Source organism: Euprymna scolopes, chromosome 42, assembly GCF_053919585.1.
Source record: "Euprymna scolopes isolate OS-2025 chromosome 42, ASM5391958v1, whole genome shotgun sequence".
In the NCBI taxonomy this organism is placed as follows: Eukaryota; Metazoa; Mollusca; class Cephalopoda; order Sepiida; family Sepiolidae; genus Euprymna; species Euprymna scolopes.
In genome coordinates, this window is record NC_136523.1 from 64230984 (window position 1) to 64245318 (window position 14335).

General features: G+C 34.5%; 1 protein-coding gene across 3 annotated transcripts in view; it reads left to right on the forward strand.

Annotated features, from left to right (window-relative positions):
* Positions 1-14335, forward strand: part of LOC145267110 (uncharacterized) — a 42476-nt gene that overhangs the window by 2221 nt on the left and 25920 nt on the right. Inside the window, exons 1-2 of one of the 3 annotated variants that reach the window (XM_080123132.1) lie at positions 6448-6614; positions 12760-12867. In XM_080123132.1, coding sequence (XP_079979258.1) covers positions 6501-6614; positions 12760-12867 — 222 coding nt within the window. In that variant the 5' untranslated portion in view covers positions 6448-6500. Of the gene's footprint in view, positions 1-6447; positions 6615-12759; positions 12868-14335 lie in introns of those variants that run through there. The other 2 variants (XM_080123134.1, XM_080123133.1) reach the window with 2 other exon arrangements.

The following is a 14335-nucleotide window of genomic DNA, read 5'->3' on the forward strand; positions in this document are numbered from 1 at the left end:
AAGGTTTCCTTCGAAATATATTTATGAATTTCAATATAAATTTCAAACAAAATAAATGTCTATTTTGTAATAATGCATTGTTTTGGCTTCAAACGTATATAATACATATTTCATTTTATTCAAACTCAACCAGCGCTTCTAAGGAACAAAATCATAACAGTTTTTATTTGGACTTTATTTACACGAATTGTGTTATTTTTATTTGGCAAATAATATTTGCACTAATTGTGTTATTTTTATTTAGCAAATAATATTTGCACTAATTGTGTTATTAAAAGTGCAAATTGTTGCGGACCAGGATATAAATATCCTAACTCGCTACAAAAGAAAATAATGAAACGAATGGAATGAAGGAAACAAAAACTCAATTGCTGGATAAAATAAACGTGTCGTTTATTTTCTGTTGAAGAATGAATGTTTTAGGTGTAACACGTGTTTTATGTCCGCACGGGTGTCACCATCGTTTGTTGCGGGACTGGTGGTATAGAAAGAAAAGGAAATGCGTGTTCATCTCACGTTCGGGTCACCAACGTTTGTTCGCATGTGGCAAGAAAAGAAAATGGAGTAGAGAAACGAGAAATGGCAGTCCGGCATGTAGAAAGAGAAAGGGTTGACATCAGTTAAGCTGCGCGCCATGTTAGCAGTCAGCTACGCGGAGGTGTTCTCAGGTACAAGTTGTAGAAGAGTTGTCTGGTTGATGGACCAAAGCAAAAGGGGGAAAAAAGAGTGAGAAAGTCAATCCAGTTCATGGAGAGAGAAAGCGTATAAAGTGTACGTACTGTCTGTTAGCTTTTGCCCCACATAGTAGCAGGTGGCGTGAGGCGTGCGGGCGCGCTGCAAGGGAAATGGCTGGTCTGCCGACCACTTAGCTCGGAAGGCGAGTTGGAAAAAGGCAGGAAACAGCTTGTCTCTTGCTTTTATAGTTGTTTCCGGTGGTCTTTTGCGCATGTGTGGATTTCCTTTGAAAGGGGAAGTGACGTTGCCCATGTGCAAAATAAAGACTGTGTTATTTTCATTTGTATAATTTTGTTAATTTTTATTGTATCCTTTTCTATTTATGTTTTATATTTTATTTCAATAAATCGTTTCAAAATACAAATAGTGAATAATAAAAAGAAAAAAAAAAAAGGCAAAATTACTGTTTGCTTCATCACCGGTTCCGGTAGTGCTGCACAGAAAACTAGGGAAGATGCTAACTGACTATAACCGTTATAGTTTATGAACAAATAGTTTTTGGAAATATAACGTGTAGGGTGAAAGGATAATGACTGGCCTCCAAATCTATGCCAGTGACAGAAGCATAAGGTTGAAACTCTTTTCCCTAACAAGAAAAACAAAAAAGGTATCAATAGATAGCAACAACTTGGGAACAAATTCTAAAACTTAAAATAATCATTTTTATTTAACCAAAAAAAGTTTATTTTTGTGTATGGGAGATGTGCAAATTATAGTCGTTTGTGCATGTTCACAATCTCCCTATGAGCATGAAATTAAAAAGATTAAAGTCCATTAATAACACAAAGAAATATGTATTTTTATAAGATGAAAGTTCAGAATGATAATCCAAGTGAAATAAGGATATTTGTGTAATTGTAAGTTTATTTACTGGAAGTCTTTCATGGTTGAAGAAATCCTCCGCAACTGAGGAAATTGTTATTGTCAACATATTTTATGAAGAAACACCACGAATGAAAGTATATCAGGAGGGTAAAAGTTTGTGAGCAAAAAAAAAAAATATTCATCCATTGTTGCTTGCTTGGCCTCATTTGTAAAGGATGATGTAATTTATCCGTTGCGATTTGAATTTGGTATTCTTGGTGATACAGTTTTTTAAACAACCCTATTTCTTGTAGTCGTCTAGAAACAGTCTGTCTTGACACATTAACACATGAGGTACTATTCATAACCCTTTTAATTTCTGTGCAAGACTTAAAACGGTCCTTTAATAACATATGCTGCATTATTCAATCTTCTCTTGCCAAAGTTTTACGGGGTTTGCTGGTTTTAAAAGCACTAACTATTTTGCCAATATCATTGTAGGATTTAACAACCCTGCCTACAACACTCTTGGAACATTTCACTTTCTCTGAAATCTCTGTAATAGTGTGCTTTTCCTTGTGTAGCTTCACAATAGCTTGTCTCACAGAGTAATCAAGTTTTTTGGCGTTTTGCTATGGTGCCGGCTGATGCAACGTTTACAAATGACTAAGTAAGACTTATTCTTTAGAGGAAATCAAAAACTTTGAATGCAGCATACTGTTTACATTGTTTTTCTCAATTTTGTCCCTTACTTTTGGACTTTCCTATTTTGAAAATAAATAATTGTTATAATTCTTTTTCTATCCTTGCAAATGATTAAAAATTTTAGTAGGTTATTATGGATGATAACAACTACCAGTTGTCAAAATTTCAGCTTTTCACAGTTGTTATTTCTAACAAATATTAAGTTTTAAAATGTTGCCCTTAATTTTGGACGCTACTGTGTATGTATATATATATATATATATATATATATATATATATATATATATATATATATATATATATATATATATATATACTAGAAAAAATACCTGTCGTTGACTGGGTTAAAAAACAGCCTACAGAAAATGGACTCTGATTTATGAAAGTATGATATGATAGGTTATGAAAAGGAAGGGTTGTAAAGAGATAGCTTCGAATTTGGGGGCATCAAAACCAAAGCAAAATATGATGAAAGTAAAAATAAAATAGATAAACCTCATAATTTATTATACCATACCTGTTCACACTGAAACACTTATCACAATATTCTGTGGATCTATATTAAAAAACCTTGTTAAACTTTGTGACATATTTCCATTCTATGGAGGTCAGGTGCGAACGAACACCCCATAATTTTATTATACCATATTTCTTCAAACTGAAACATAATTATCAAAGTATACTTACGCAGGTAGATATGAAAAGTCTTTATTAAAGTTTGTGCCTATTTCCATTCTATGGAGGCCAGGCGTGAACACAGACCTCACAATTTTATTATACCATCCCTATTTAAGTTAAAACATACTTATCAAAGTATTATTATGTACATTTATATCAAAAACACTTGTAAACGTTTTTGTTTTTAATTTTTAAATTTTTTATTTCCGTACTTTGTGGACCAGGCGTGTACACAGACCCCACAATTTTAATGAATCATCATTATGCCAGATCAAACATACCCATTCCTGTGTCTCGATATATCTTCTTTCATTATATGTGATCAGTTTTCTATAATAGTCAGCCATATAGGAGCCTATTCATGACCAGACACACACACACAGACGTTCAGCTTTATATATATATATATATATATATATATATATATATATATATATATACACAGCAGTTAGCTGACAGATTTATTTTCTTTTATAGTAACATGTAATATCTCATATCATGATTGATACTGGGTTCAATTGGCTAAAACCTGGATAGAAATACAGTGAGCAATTAACATGTAACCATGTACTCCCCAGCCAACTCCAACATTGTTTCTGTGTTCTTCTTTTCTTTCATCTTCTACTCTGACTGTCTCATCGTCTCTCGCACATTGGTGACTGCCGAGGAGGTGAGCACAGGTTCACAGGTATAAAAAAACAACACAAAAGAAAACGCAGAAAACACAAACTCCAACACATTCTGTAGTTATTAGTTGGACTCAGATTGTGTGTGTGTGTGTGTGTGTGTGTGTGTGTGTGTGTGTGTGTGTGTGTGTGTGTGTGTGTGTGTGTGTGTGACACTGTCGACCTTTTATCGAGGTCATGTTCATTTTAGTCGGTTGATCAATTCATCTCCCCATCTGCTCTGAGTCACAGCCTTCGTTTAACTGTCTCAAACTGGAAACCGTTCTCAACAGTAACAAATTCAAGATTCAAGACAGCCTCTTTAAACTTTTGCAAACTGTCATAAACTGTCACAAACTCAAGACAGTTTGTAAACCGTTCCTAACTTGCATAAAATTCACTGCTATTCCTAAACTATCTTTAAACTAACTCTAAATATATCAACCTCTCTATCTGATCTTTTGTCTCAGTTACCTTGATTAACAATCCTATTTCAACTGCCTTCATTCTTGAATTTATAAATTTTAATGTGTGTGTCTTAGAAAAATAAAATAAGAAGCAGTACAATATTGATGAATAAAAAAAGAATCAGTATATTCTATAAAAAAATGCCAAGCATTGCCAGTAAAATATGAATCAACTTTATTCAAGGACATACTGGAATATAAAAAGAGTTGTGAGTTTGGCTGGTTTTTGTCACAAACAGAATGCGATATCCTGGAGTTCCCTCTTGCATGCACACTTCTGATGCAAGACGAGAACAGTACAGAAGGAATGTCTCGTCAACATGAAGTCTACATGAGAACTGATTTGTATCTTCCTGTCAACAAGATGGGCGGAAATCAGTAGATTTTGAACACACATGTCAATGGTACGCTAATCACCTATGTAACAGTACACTAACTGGACTTCAACTCACCATAATGCAAGATAATATGCGTACATATAAACAATAGCTAGCTTATGTAACTACTGCAGTTGTAAAGAAATTGCTTGGTGTCTTATCTTTTTCTGACGTCATCACTTTGTGACGTCATCCATTCTGCATGGAGATAAGATAAGATCCACAGTTTTCATTTGATTTTGCATTTTCCACACTCTGACCATCTAACTGCGATGGATGGGAGGTAAATATTAGTTTTTGTAGCATACTATAAATAGGTATAATCGTATATGGAATAGATAGATAAATATTAGGTTGATGCAAATATAATGTTGTTTTTTGACATATATATATATATATATATATATATATATATATATATATATATAAATTATTTCATTTACTCACATAAAATTAATATACGAAAGTATAAATTTATGCGTAAACTTTAAGTATTTACTTAAAAAATGCTTAATACGTAGGTAGAGCTAGTTAGTAATTTATAAAATATATATGGCGATTAAGCTACACTGAATATTCTGCGTCTCATCCACTGTAGGATTCTTCAGGCTTATGCGCATAAGCCTGAAGAATCCTAGAGTGGATGAAACGCGGAATATTCAGTGTAGCTTAATCGCCATATATATTTTATAAATTACTATATATACATATATATATATATATATATATATATATATATATATATATATACGTTTTATTTTTTATTACCGTTTTATCTGTTCAGTTACATATGTTTCAGTTGCCAGACCATATTTACGATCCAGCAGCCTCATCAAACCTTACAGAAATGGCTATTATTATTAGGAAGAACGGTTTTAAAAGAAATACGAGACAGAAAAAAGAAAAAGGGGGAAAAAAGAAAGAAGGGAAGAGAAAATAAGGGGGGGGCGGAGATCGACAATAATTAAGTTTTGAAGTTTAAAATACATTAGATTGTAGTGTGTGTGTAGGGGATTAGTAAATTCAGCTAGGCGTGGGTGAAGATATAACTAACCCTTTCTCTCTCCCTCTCTCCGTTCCATCAATTCATATATTCCAGTATATAGCTAAACAATCTTAATAAAAACAGCCAAGTTTTAAAACCCAAAATTGAAATTTCTCCCCCCCACCTCCTCCCCTTACCCGTCCTTTTTATCTCCCCCTCTCCCCCTCCCTATATCACTATATCTTCACTCATGCCTAGCTTTTAAAATCGTTCTTCCAAATAATAATGGCCATTTCTGTAAGGTCTGACAAGACTGCTGGATCGTAAATATGGTCCGACAACCCTGAACAGATAAAACGGTATTAAAATAAAACGCATATTTGCTCTGTAATAGTATTGAGCACTTTCTTCAGGTTTTACTAATTACCATTTTTGCCATATATATATATATATATATATATATATATATATATATATATATATATGATAAAAAAATACATTATTTTTGCACCAAACCTAATAGATAGATAGATAGATAGATAGATAGATAGATAGATAGATAGATAGGTGATCGTGCAGAATACAAACCCTACTGAAATAATAGCGATATTATTTAGAAACTCATTCTTAACATGGGTGTTTTGTAACTATTCTGTGCTTTCACCTAACAATTTAATTAACAAAAGATACCGTAAAAATTTAATTTAATTTGAAAATCCTATCTATATATAAAAAGGAGCATGGTATATATAAGTACCAATTGAAAGAAAAATAAAATATGTAGCCATATTTTTCTGTAATAATACAAAGAAAAATTTAAACGGTGATTCATTAAACATCGTCTGCTTTGAAACTCAGCGGACATTGCCGAGAATTAACGATGAAGGTTTCTATAACTTCGGACCTTACCGTGGATCATTTTTATGTAAGTAGATATTGTTTTTTTCTTTTATATACTGTTAATTATTTGATACCTAATCTATAGATTTAAAATAATGAATAATTAATTAAAAAAAAATATATGTTTTGACGTTTCGTTCGTTCGTTCGACAGTTCTCGTTGACACGACAAACTGACTTTAAATATGGCTGCTCATGTTGACATCTTTCAGAATAATAATACTTACGTTTTATCAAATTCCAAACCGCGAGATTTTCAGGGTTGCTGCGGAGACACACTTTTAATTGATTTCTCAAAGGTAAATTGAATTTTCACAGTGAATGGCACTTTTGCTGAATATAAAATACAACGTGGAAAAATTAAGTAAATCAAAACGCTAGACAACAGTGTTATCTGACAACGCGGACAATGCGTGAATGTTATTTTCAAAACAAACTTTAATCTCGTTGTATTGTCGAAATTAATTCGCACCTTGAACATTGTTTTAATTATGTTATAAAATGATTTACACTTGGAGCATAAAAAGATATTTTATGTAAAAAGCTAGCCAGATTGTTTCTAAAGTTTCTTCCTGCAATGTGGCCAGTGCGCCAGTGCGTTTGCATTTGGCAGTTAAAACAAACATCGACAACATAAACATTAAAAAAAAAAAATTACCGACAAATATTTTTTTTTTAATGTCAAAAACAATTTTTCGTTTAACCTACTCCTATGTGATCTATTTACGTTAAAAAAAATTGTTTTTTATATTTTATGAAGTATTAAAAAGAAATATATAACGCAACGAGTCCTTTGTGGCCTATTTGCAGGAATAGTTTTTTATTAACTTCCCTACGGTAGTACTTGTGCAGTGTAAACTGTGCTGAAATAATATTATTTAGAAAACCATTCTTAACATGGGGAGGGAGAGCTTTGTAACTATTCTGTACTTACTTTCACTTAACAATTTAGTTAACAAAAGATACCATAAGAATTTAATTTAACTTGAAAATCCTGTCTAAAAACAATAGCACGGTTTGTAAACTACACTAGTATTTCTGTCGATAGTTTAGGCGATTTAATTTGCATAAATATGGAGAATGTGAGTGAAATAATCCGGTTGTGTAAACGTCTTGTAATAGCTGAACAGCGAACGCGAATCATTTCATTATTTACGGTAAAGTAAATTGTTTAAAACTTTTTTTAACGCAAATAGGTTAAGTAAAACAAAATAGTTTTTTTTTTTACTAATTTGCTAACTGTATTTCATTCAAAAATAAGTAATTATGCACTTATGTTATCGTGCTGAAATAATAATTTAGAAAGCCGTTCTTAATGTGGGGAGGGTGTTTTGTAATTATTCTGTACTGTCACCTAACAATTTAATAAAGATATCGTAAAACTTGAATTTAACTTGAAAATAATATTTTAAAAAATAGCACGGTAACACAAGTGTAAGCACCAAAAATAATTTCGATAATAGTAATGATTACTACAAAAACAAATAAAAGTAACTAAATAATGATTCCTCAAATTAAACCATATTATTTATATATTATATATATTTTCCTTTGTTTTTTTTATTTATTTTTTAATTTTCTTATTACCACACGGACTTGGGGTTTGAAGGAGACTTTAGGGATGAAATGTGTTTTTTTTAATGATTTTAAGTAAAAATTAAAATGTTGTTATTGTTTAAATCAATTTCAAAATCAACCTACTATGTTGATTAGATATTGAATTTTCTCAAGACATGCATAACATTAATAATGCCAAATTCTATAAATAATAAATTCCCTCGTCCGGGATGCAACTTGGAAAAAAAAAAAAACTCTCACTGTCTGCATTATGTTTTCCTTTTTTTTGTGTGCATATGTGCTTTAGCCATTTTACCCTGAACTGTTAAATTTTTTTGGGACCAGTGAAGCCGCCACAGTTGAAGTATCGTTTTGGGTGATTAACAGACAGAAGTAATGTGACCAATGCAGTGGCAGTTAAAACAAACATTGAGGTGGTCAGTTAATGTATGGAAGTATGCAGTAGTGGGGAAATCGAACATAAAAACCATTTGAGTGTATTGAACCCGATCAGTGACATTTGAATTGTGAAATTGCTGTTGTTGTGTATGGTTTGGTGAAAAAGATTCCTGAAGCATGGATATTCAGTGTAAATGTGAACTAGAAAACTATCCTTCGACAAGTTTTTGTCGACCCCGTGTATGAACTTTATCATCACCTTGCGTCTTTCTCGGCTTCTTTATAAGGATCGCGACTATATTTTTCCAATCAAAATTTAATTTCTGCATAGAATTTACTTTCAAATCAAAATAATTCCTGCCTGTTTACAATTAATAAAATCTGAGAAGTATTTGTTTACTTTTTTCTTAAAGTTAAGTCAGATATTCATAGATTAACTGTTGCTGTTTAGGCAAGTTAAACTTCGCCAGAGAGCGCATGGAGTTTTCTTTGTTGGTTGCACTATCAAACCGCAGGCTTGCAAGTTTTTACCTCCAACACCAAAAACATCAAGCAACATTGCCATTTTCATGCCATTCATTTGCGGTTCCATTTTTTTTTTTTTTTTTTTTTTTTTTTACAAAGGCATCACCACATTATCAAGGCCCAGAGGCCACTCAAGGATAAGGGTTAAAGAGTGTACAGTAGAAGTTGGTCAATATAGTAATCATTAGTAATGAAAATTTGGTAAATTTAATAACTTATATGGAACGGCTCATCAAGAACTTATTTACTTTAGACTTGAACAAAACCATATTGTAGTCAGCCGGAAAGCAGGAAAACGGAAGACAATTCCACAGGCGTGCAGTTCTAAGAAAGAAGCTTTGTTCATGGAATCTACGTTTAGGTTTAGGCACAGATAAAGAGTGGGGGAAATTATTGATAGTGTTTACAGCTAGACGAGTGTTTCTTGTGAAAGTTTGGCGAGGGGGGACCATAGATTGAAGCTCAGTTGAACACCTTCCATGAAAATAACGATACATCAGAGACAAACTCGCAACATCTCTTCTGTGAGATAGAGGTTGCAAGGAGGAGAAAAGGACATCTCCTACGAGGCTACGAAGTCTATTTTGAACTCTATCAAGGCAGGACAAGTTCTTTCTAGCAGCTCCTGCCCAGATGTGGCAACAGTATTCCATCCTTGGACGTACCTGGCTCTTATATAGATAGAGAATAGCATCAGCAGTGAGATATCTACTGGATCGATAGAAAGATCCCACCATTTTTCCAGCGGCCTTGGCAACAGATTTGATGTACGTGTTCCATTTAAGATCAGGAGTAATGGTCAAGCCCAGAAGCTTGTCAAAACTTGAGGCCTCCTGAAGACGAGAGCCATTCATTTCAATTGATGACAAATGTGGATTAGAATGTTGATGATGTAAAGAGAGAAGCTTGGTTTTAGATGCATTAAAAGTAACCAGCCACTCCTTTCCCCATTGTACTACGTGCTCAAGATCAGAGGAGAGAGAATTGGAGAGAACTTGCTCGTTTACTGTCTTAGATGTGGTACCATAAATGGTAGTGTCGTCAGCATAAATGTCTACAAATGATGTAAGGATATGATTTGGAAGATCATTAATGTAGATCAGGAAAAGAGTTGGGCCCAGGATGGATCCCTGAGGGACACCGGCATTAATATTGTGAGCTTCTGATTTTTGCCCCTCAACTACTACTCTTATGAATCTATCAGAAAGAAATGATTTAATAATTGAGAAGACTTTTCCAGCTATACCATAGCTAGCGATCTTATGAAGTAAACCTTTATGCCATACCCTATCAAAGGCTTTAGATATGTCAAGAGCAATTGCCCTAGAAAGATTGCCACCGTCGAGAGATTTGCTAATCCTATGCGATATAACTGTAAGGACATCTGCTGTAGATCTAGCAGAACGGAAACCATATTGAGTGTCACTAAGAAGGTTATTTTTGTTGAGATGTTTGATTACTTCTGTATTTAATACAGATTCTAGCAACTTACTCATGACGCACAGGAGACTTATTGGCCTGTACTGAGAGGGGGATGAGCGATCACCTGAATTCTTAAATACAGGGCATACTGATGAGATTTTCCAGGGAGATGGGAAACTATTCTCCTTAAGACAACGTTTAAACAGTTTTGTAAGTATGGGCGCTAGTTCAGGTTGAAGTTTTTTGAGTACTATAATTGGAATACCATCAGGGCCAGTTGCTTTACTGGAATCAAGGTTTTTGATTAGCTTGGCAACATCACGTACAGATATACGTATATCACATAGCGTGTTTTCTGATACAAGAGGAAATATTGGGGGTTGGCGGTCTTGGTCGCAAAGGGTAGAATTAGCTGCAAAGTTCTTGACAAAGAGTTTGGCTTTGTCTGATGCTGACGAGATTACCTCAGATCCATTGATAATAGTTGGGATGGAGCACACGCTTCTGTTCAGAATTCTGTTTGCTATTTGCCAAAACTGGTGGGAACCAAGCCGCTGCTCAGCTACTTTGGACTTAACAGATTGAGCATACAACTCTCTTGCGTTCCTTATTACTTTCTTACAATGGTTGCTGGCAGTCCTGAAAACGGCTTTAGTTTCCATACATCTATTACGTTTGAAGCAGTGGAAAAAGTGATTTCTGTGCGCAATGGCAGCAGCACATTCTGGAGAGAACCAAGGCTGGCTGTTAGGTTTTTGCTGAAACTTTTTAGAGGGTATGAAATGGTCAATACCTACAATTAACCATTCAGTTAGGTCTAATACTATAGAGGACACATCCTTTTTAAACATGGAATGCAGAGGTAGATCAGATATAAATGTACGGAAGCTATCCCAGTCAGCCTTAGTGTATCGATATACTGTACGATGAAGAGGTACGTCTGGGGACTTATTACATTTCATTTTTATCTTAATTGATACAACAGAGTGGTCGGAAGATCCAAGAGGCGACAGAACAGAAACTGAACATAGTTCAGGGCAAGTTGTGAGAAAAAGGTCTAGTAGGCTCGCATACTGGCCGTCATTATCGGGCACACGGGTAGGTTCCTGAACAATCTGAGTGAGGTCATAGGCAATGGAGAAATCATGACAGAACCTCCCCTCATCATCGGTCTTGTTTGAGTGGGTCAACCATTCGACGTTGTGAACATTGAAGTCTCCACATACATGAATGTTAGCTGAAGGATAAGTAGAAAGGACTTGGTCAATTTTCTCAGATATGCTTTGAAAGATAGTAACTCCGCTGTTGTGGGGGCGATAGAGAGTAAATATAAATGCAGTAGTGTGAGCTAAAGCAACCCGGAAGCACATATAAGGTAAGTTAGGATCTTCCCTGGAGATGTCCCTCCCACATGGAAAGCTATCTTTAATATAGGCACATATTCCATGCCCATGGCGATCTTGGGGGTCAGATTTAGAAGTTAAGTTAGAGTATCCTGTAATTGCAAACTCATCAAGGGAAATAGCCTGTCCAATGCCAGTTTCACTTAAAAATAAAAGGTCTGGTTTAGTCTCCTGTAATTGGGTTTCAACCTCTGGAAGGTTAGAACGTAGACCCCTGATGTTGGAGAAGGAGACATGGTAGTAGGGGTCTACGTTGGAAGTTGGAGAACCGGGTTTAATCGAGTATTTTTTCTTGAAACTTGTCATGATGAAATTTTGGAATTTGTGGACTAGGTCGACAGATTTACTTAGAGCAGGACAGAGAGGGGAAACTAAGAGAGAAAAAGAAACGAAGAATTTTTTTTTTTTTTTTTTTTTTGTACCACATGATAAGGTAAAGCCGTAACAATTACCCACTAGTATGGCATCGAGAGGCCCCACCAGAAGCTACTGCATGGTCCAGATTCCATTCACCAAATGGCAATACAGCAGCCCCAGTACTTTGCACCTGCTGATAGGACAGCCTCCTTAGTGGTTAATCCAAGGTTCGGGTCCCTGACTATCAGGCGGATAACGTCAGCCCAGACAAAACGTTTACCTCCAGCACCCTTACTAGTGACATGGCTACAAGGATAGACATAGAAACAGAAAATTTCCACCAACTCTGCCAACTGTTCGCGCAGACATGTCTTTACTTTTCATATGCAAAGGTGATCCTGATGTCTATTCCTCCTCGATTTTCACCAGAGCTTTGGTAATCGGACTGCGGTCCTAATACTGTGGTGCCAAACTTTTTAACAAGTGTGATTTTGGCAGTAACCAGAGTTCTAGATGGCATAGTTCTGATATTACCAGGTTATGTTGTTGCTTTGTGGTAGAAGTAACAAAACTTTCAGACAACCCTGTACAATATTTTCAAATGACATATGTTGTACATTTTTGCAAAGTTTAAGTTTGTTAAACTTGTTTCATAAAATCTTTTAAAACTTTTTCATTTTTTTTTTTTTTTTTTTTTTCGCTTTTTAAGATGACTATTCTATATATTCCTTACATTTGTATCTCCTCAAAATGATATTAATTCTATAATTAATTATTTCAGATGGAGTTCTATCCCCAATTTCTGCCTGAATCCCACATTTCTTGGAATGACTCAAATCTTTGGCAGTTACTGTTTTCAATCTTAATTCTACTTCCTGCTTGGATTTTAGTAAGTTTATTATTTATCCATCGATCATGTCTTCATCATAAAAATGTTTGTGATTAAAACAAACATTGCTCAGACTAAAATGTGATTAATAGAAGATTTGGTGCTAATAGGATCTAACTCCATTACAACGGTGTTCCAAGTTAATACTTTTGTTTTTATATTCTTCCATTTCAAAACCATTTGAAATATTTAATAGCAGTAAAGTGTAATGGATAGGTGTTTCTGTGTACTATTGCTAGAATTAGAATATTTGATATTCCATTTTATATTTTTCATGACAATGCACATGGTGGACAACTTATCTGTTATGAGCACCACCATCTATAATTTAGGTAGACATGATAGTAAGAAGTAAATCAAGAAAAGACACCAGTAATAAGTTGACTGCATTTACATTTAAATATGCATTTATTCTTACACGGTTTGTCAAAGGCAAACCTACAAGGGACATAATAGACAAAAATTTCACAGATCTTTGTATCAAAACAAAGGTCTGTTACAGTTCCGAACACAATCGAGAATATATCTGAATTGACAGATAAGCATATGAAAGTTTGAGCATGAACGTACCATATAACTTGTTAAGAAAAAATCATGTTGCCATATGCTCTAAAACCAATTCCCAGTAAAATGGAGATTCAAGTCATACGAAGAGCTGGGTCAAGTACATCTGGTTAGCTCCAGCTCAAGGATTAGAAAGAGGGAGTCTGTTGTACTTCAAAAACTGAAGATTCGTTTCTCACTATTGTCAGTAATAACTTGAAATTGATTAAAAAAAATGCTGAATATGATATGCCAGTTCTCAAGTGATGTGGATCCTGACCAGTACCAGCTGAGTGACTATTTGAGAATGCTAAGCACTATATGTCATCTTCCCTTGACCAAGATATACATGTGGCTGGAAACCACTTGTAAATTAGATATTTCCTGAAGACTTTCATCCACCACATAGCCTGTGACATAGACTGCCCAGGTATTACTGGCGCTTGCTTGTTTTTTTTTTTTTTTTTTTTTTTTTTTTTTTTTTTTTTTTTTTTTTTTTTGCTGAATATACTGAACCAACCGTGGGTTTGAAAGCTGGAAACCGTGGATGATTGAAAAAATGGATAATTGAAAAAAAGCTACTTGCATTGTGATGATTTAGCTAAATTAAAAAAAATTGAAACCATAGCTGCAGCTCAGTACTCCGTTACAAAAGCCAACTATTTGCTGACAAGGCACAAGAGAAACACCTTACAACAAACAAACGCTTCAGCAAGTTAAAAAATCCAGTTAAATCAGGGATTCTATGGTCTTAAAAAAATATGTGTAGAACAGGAGGTGGCTAACCTACAGATACATGATGTTTAGAGAGTGGCTGTAGAGGAAAGGCAAAACATGTGGGAACAATACTCAGCTCCATCTCATGCCACCAGAAAAACCCAGAAGTGGTTGTCTAAAAACTATCATAACTTCAACTGGCCGCCAA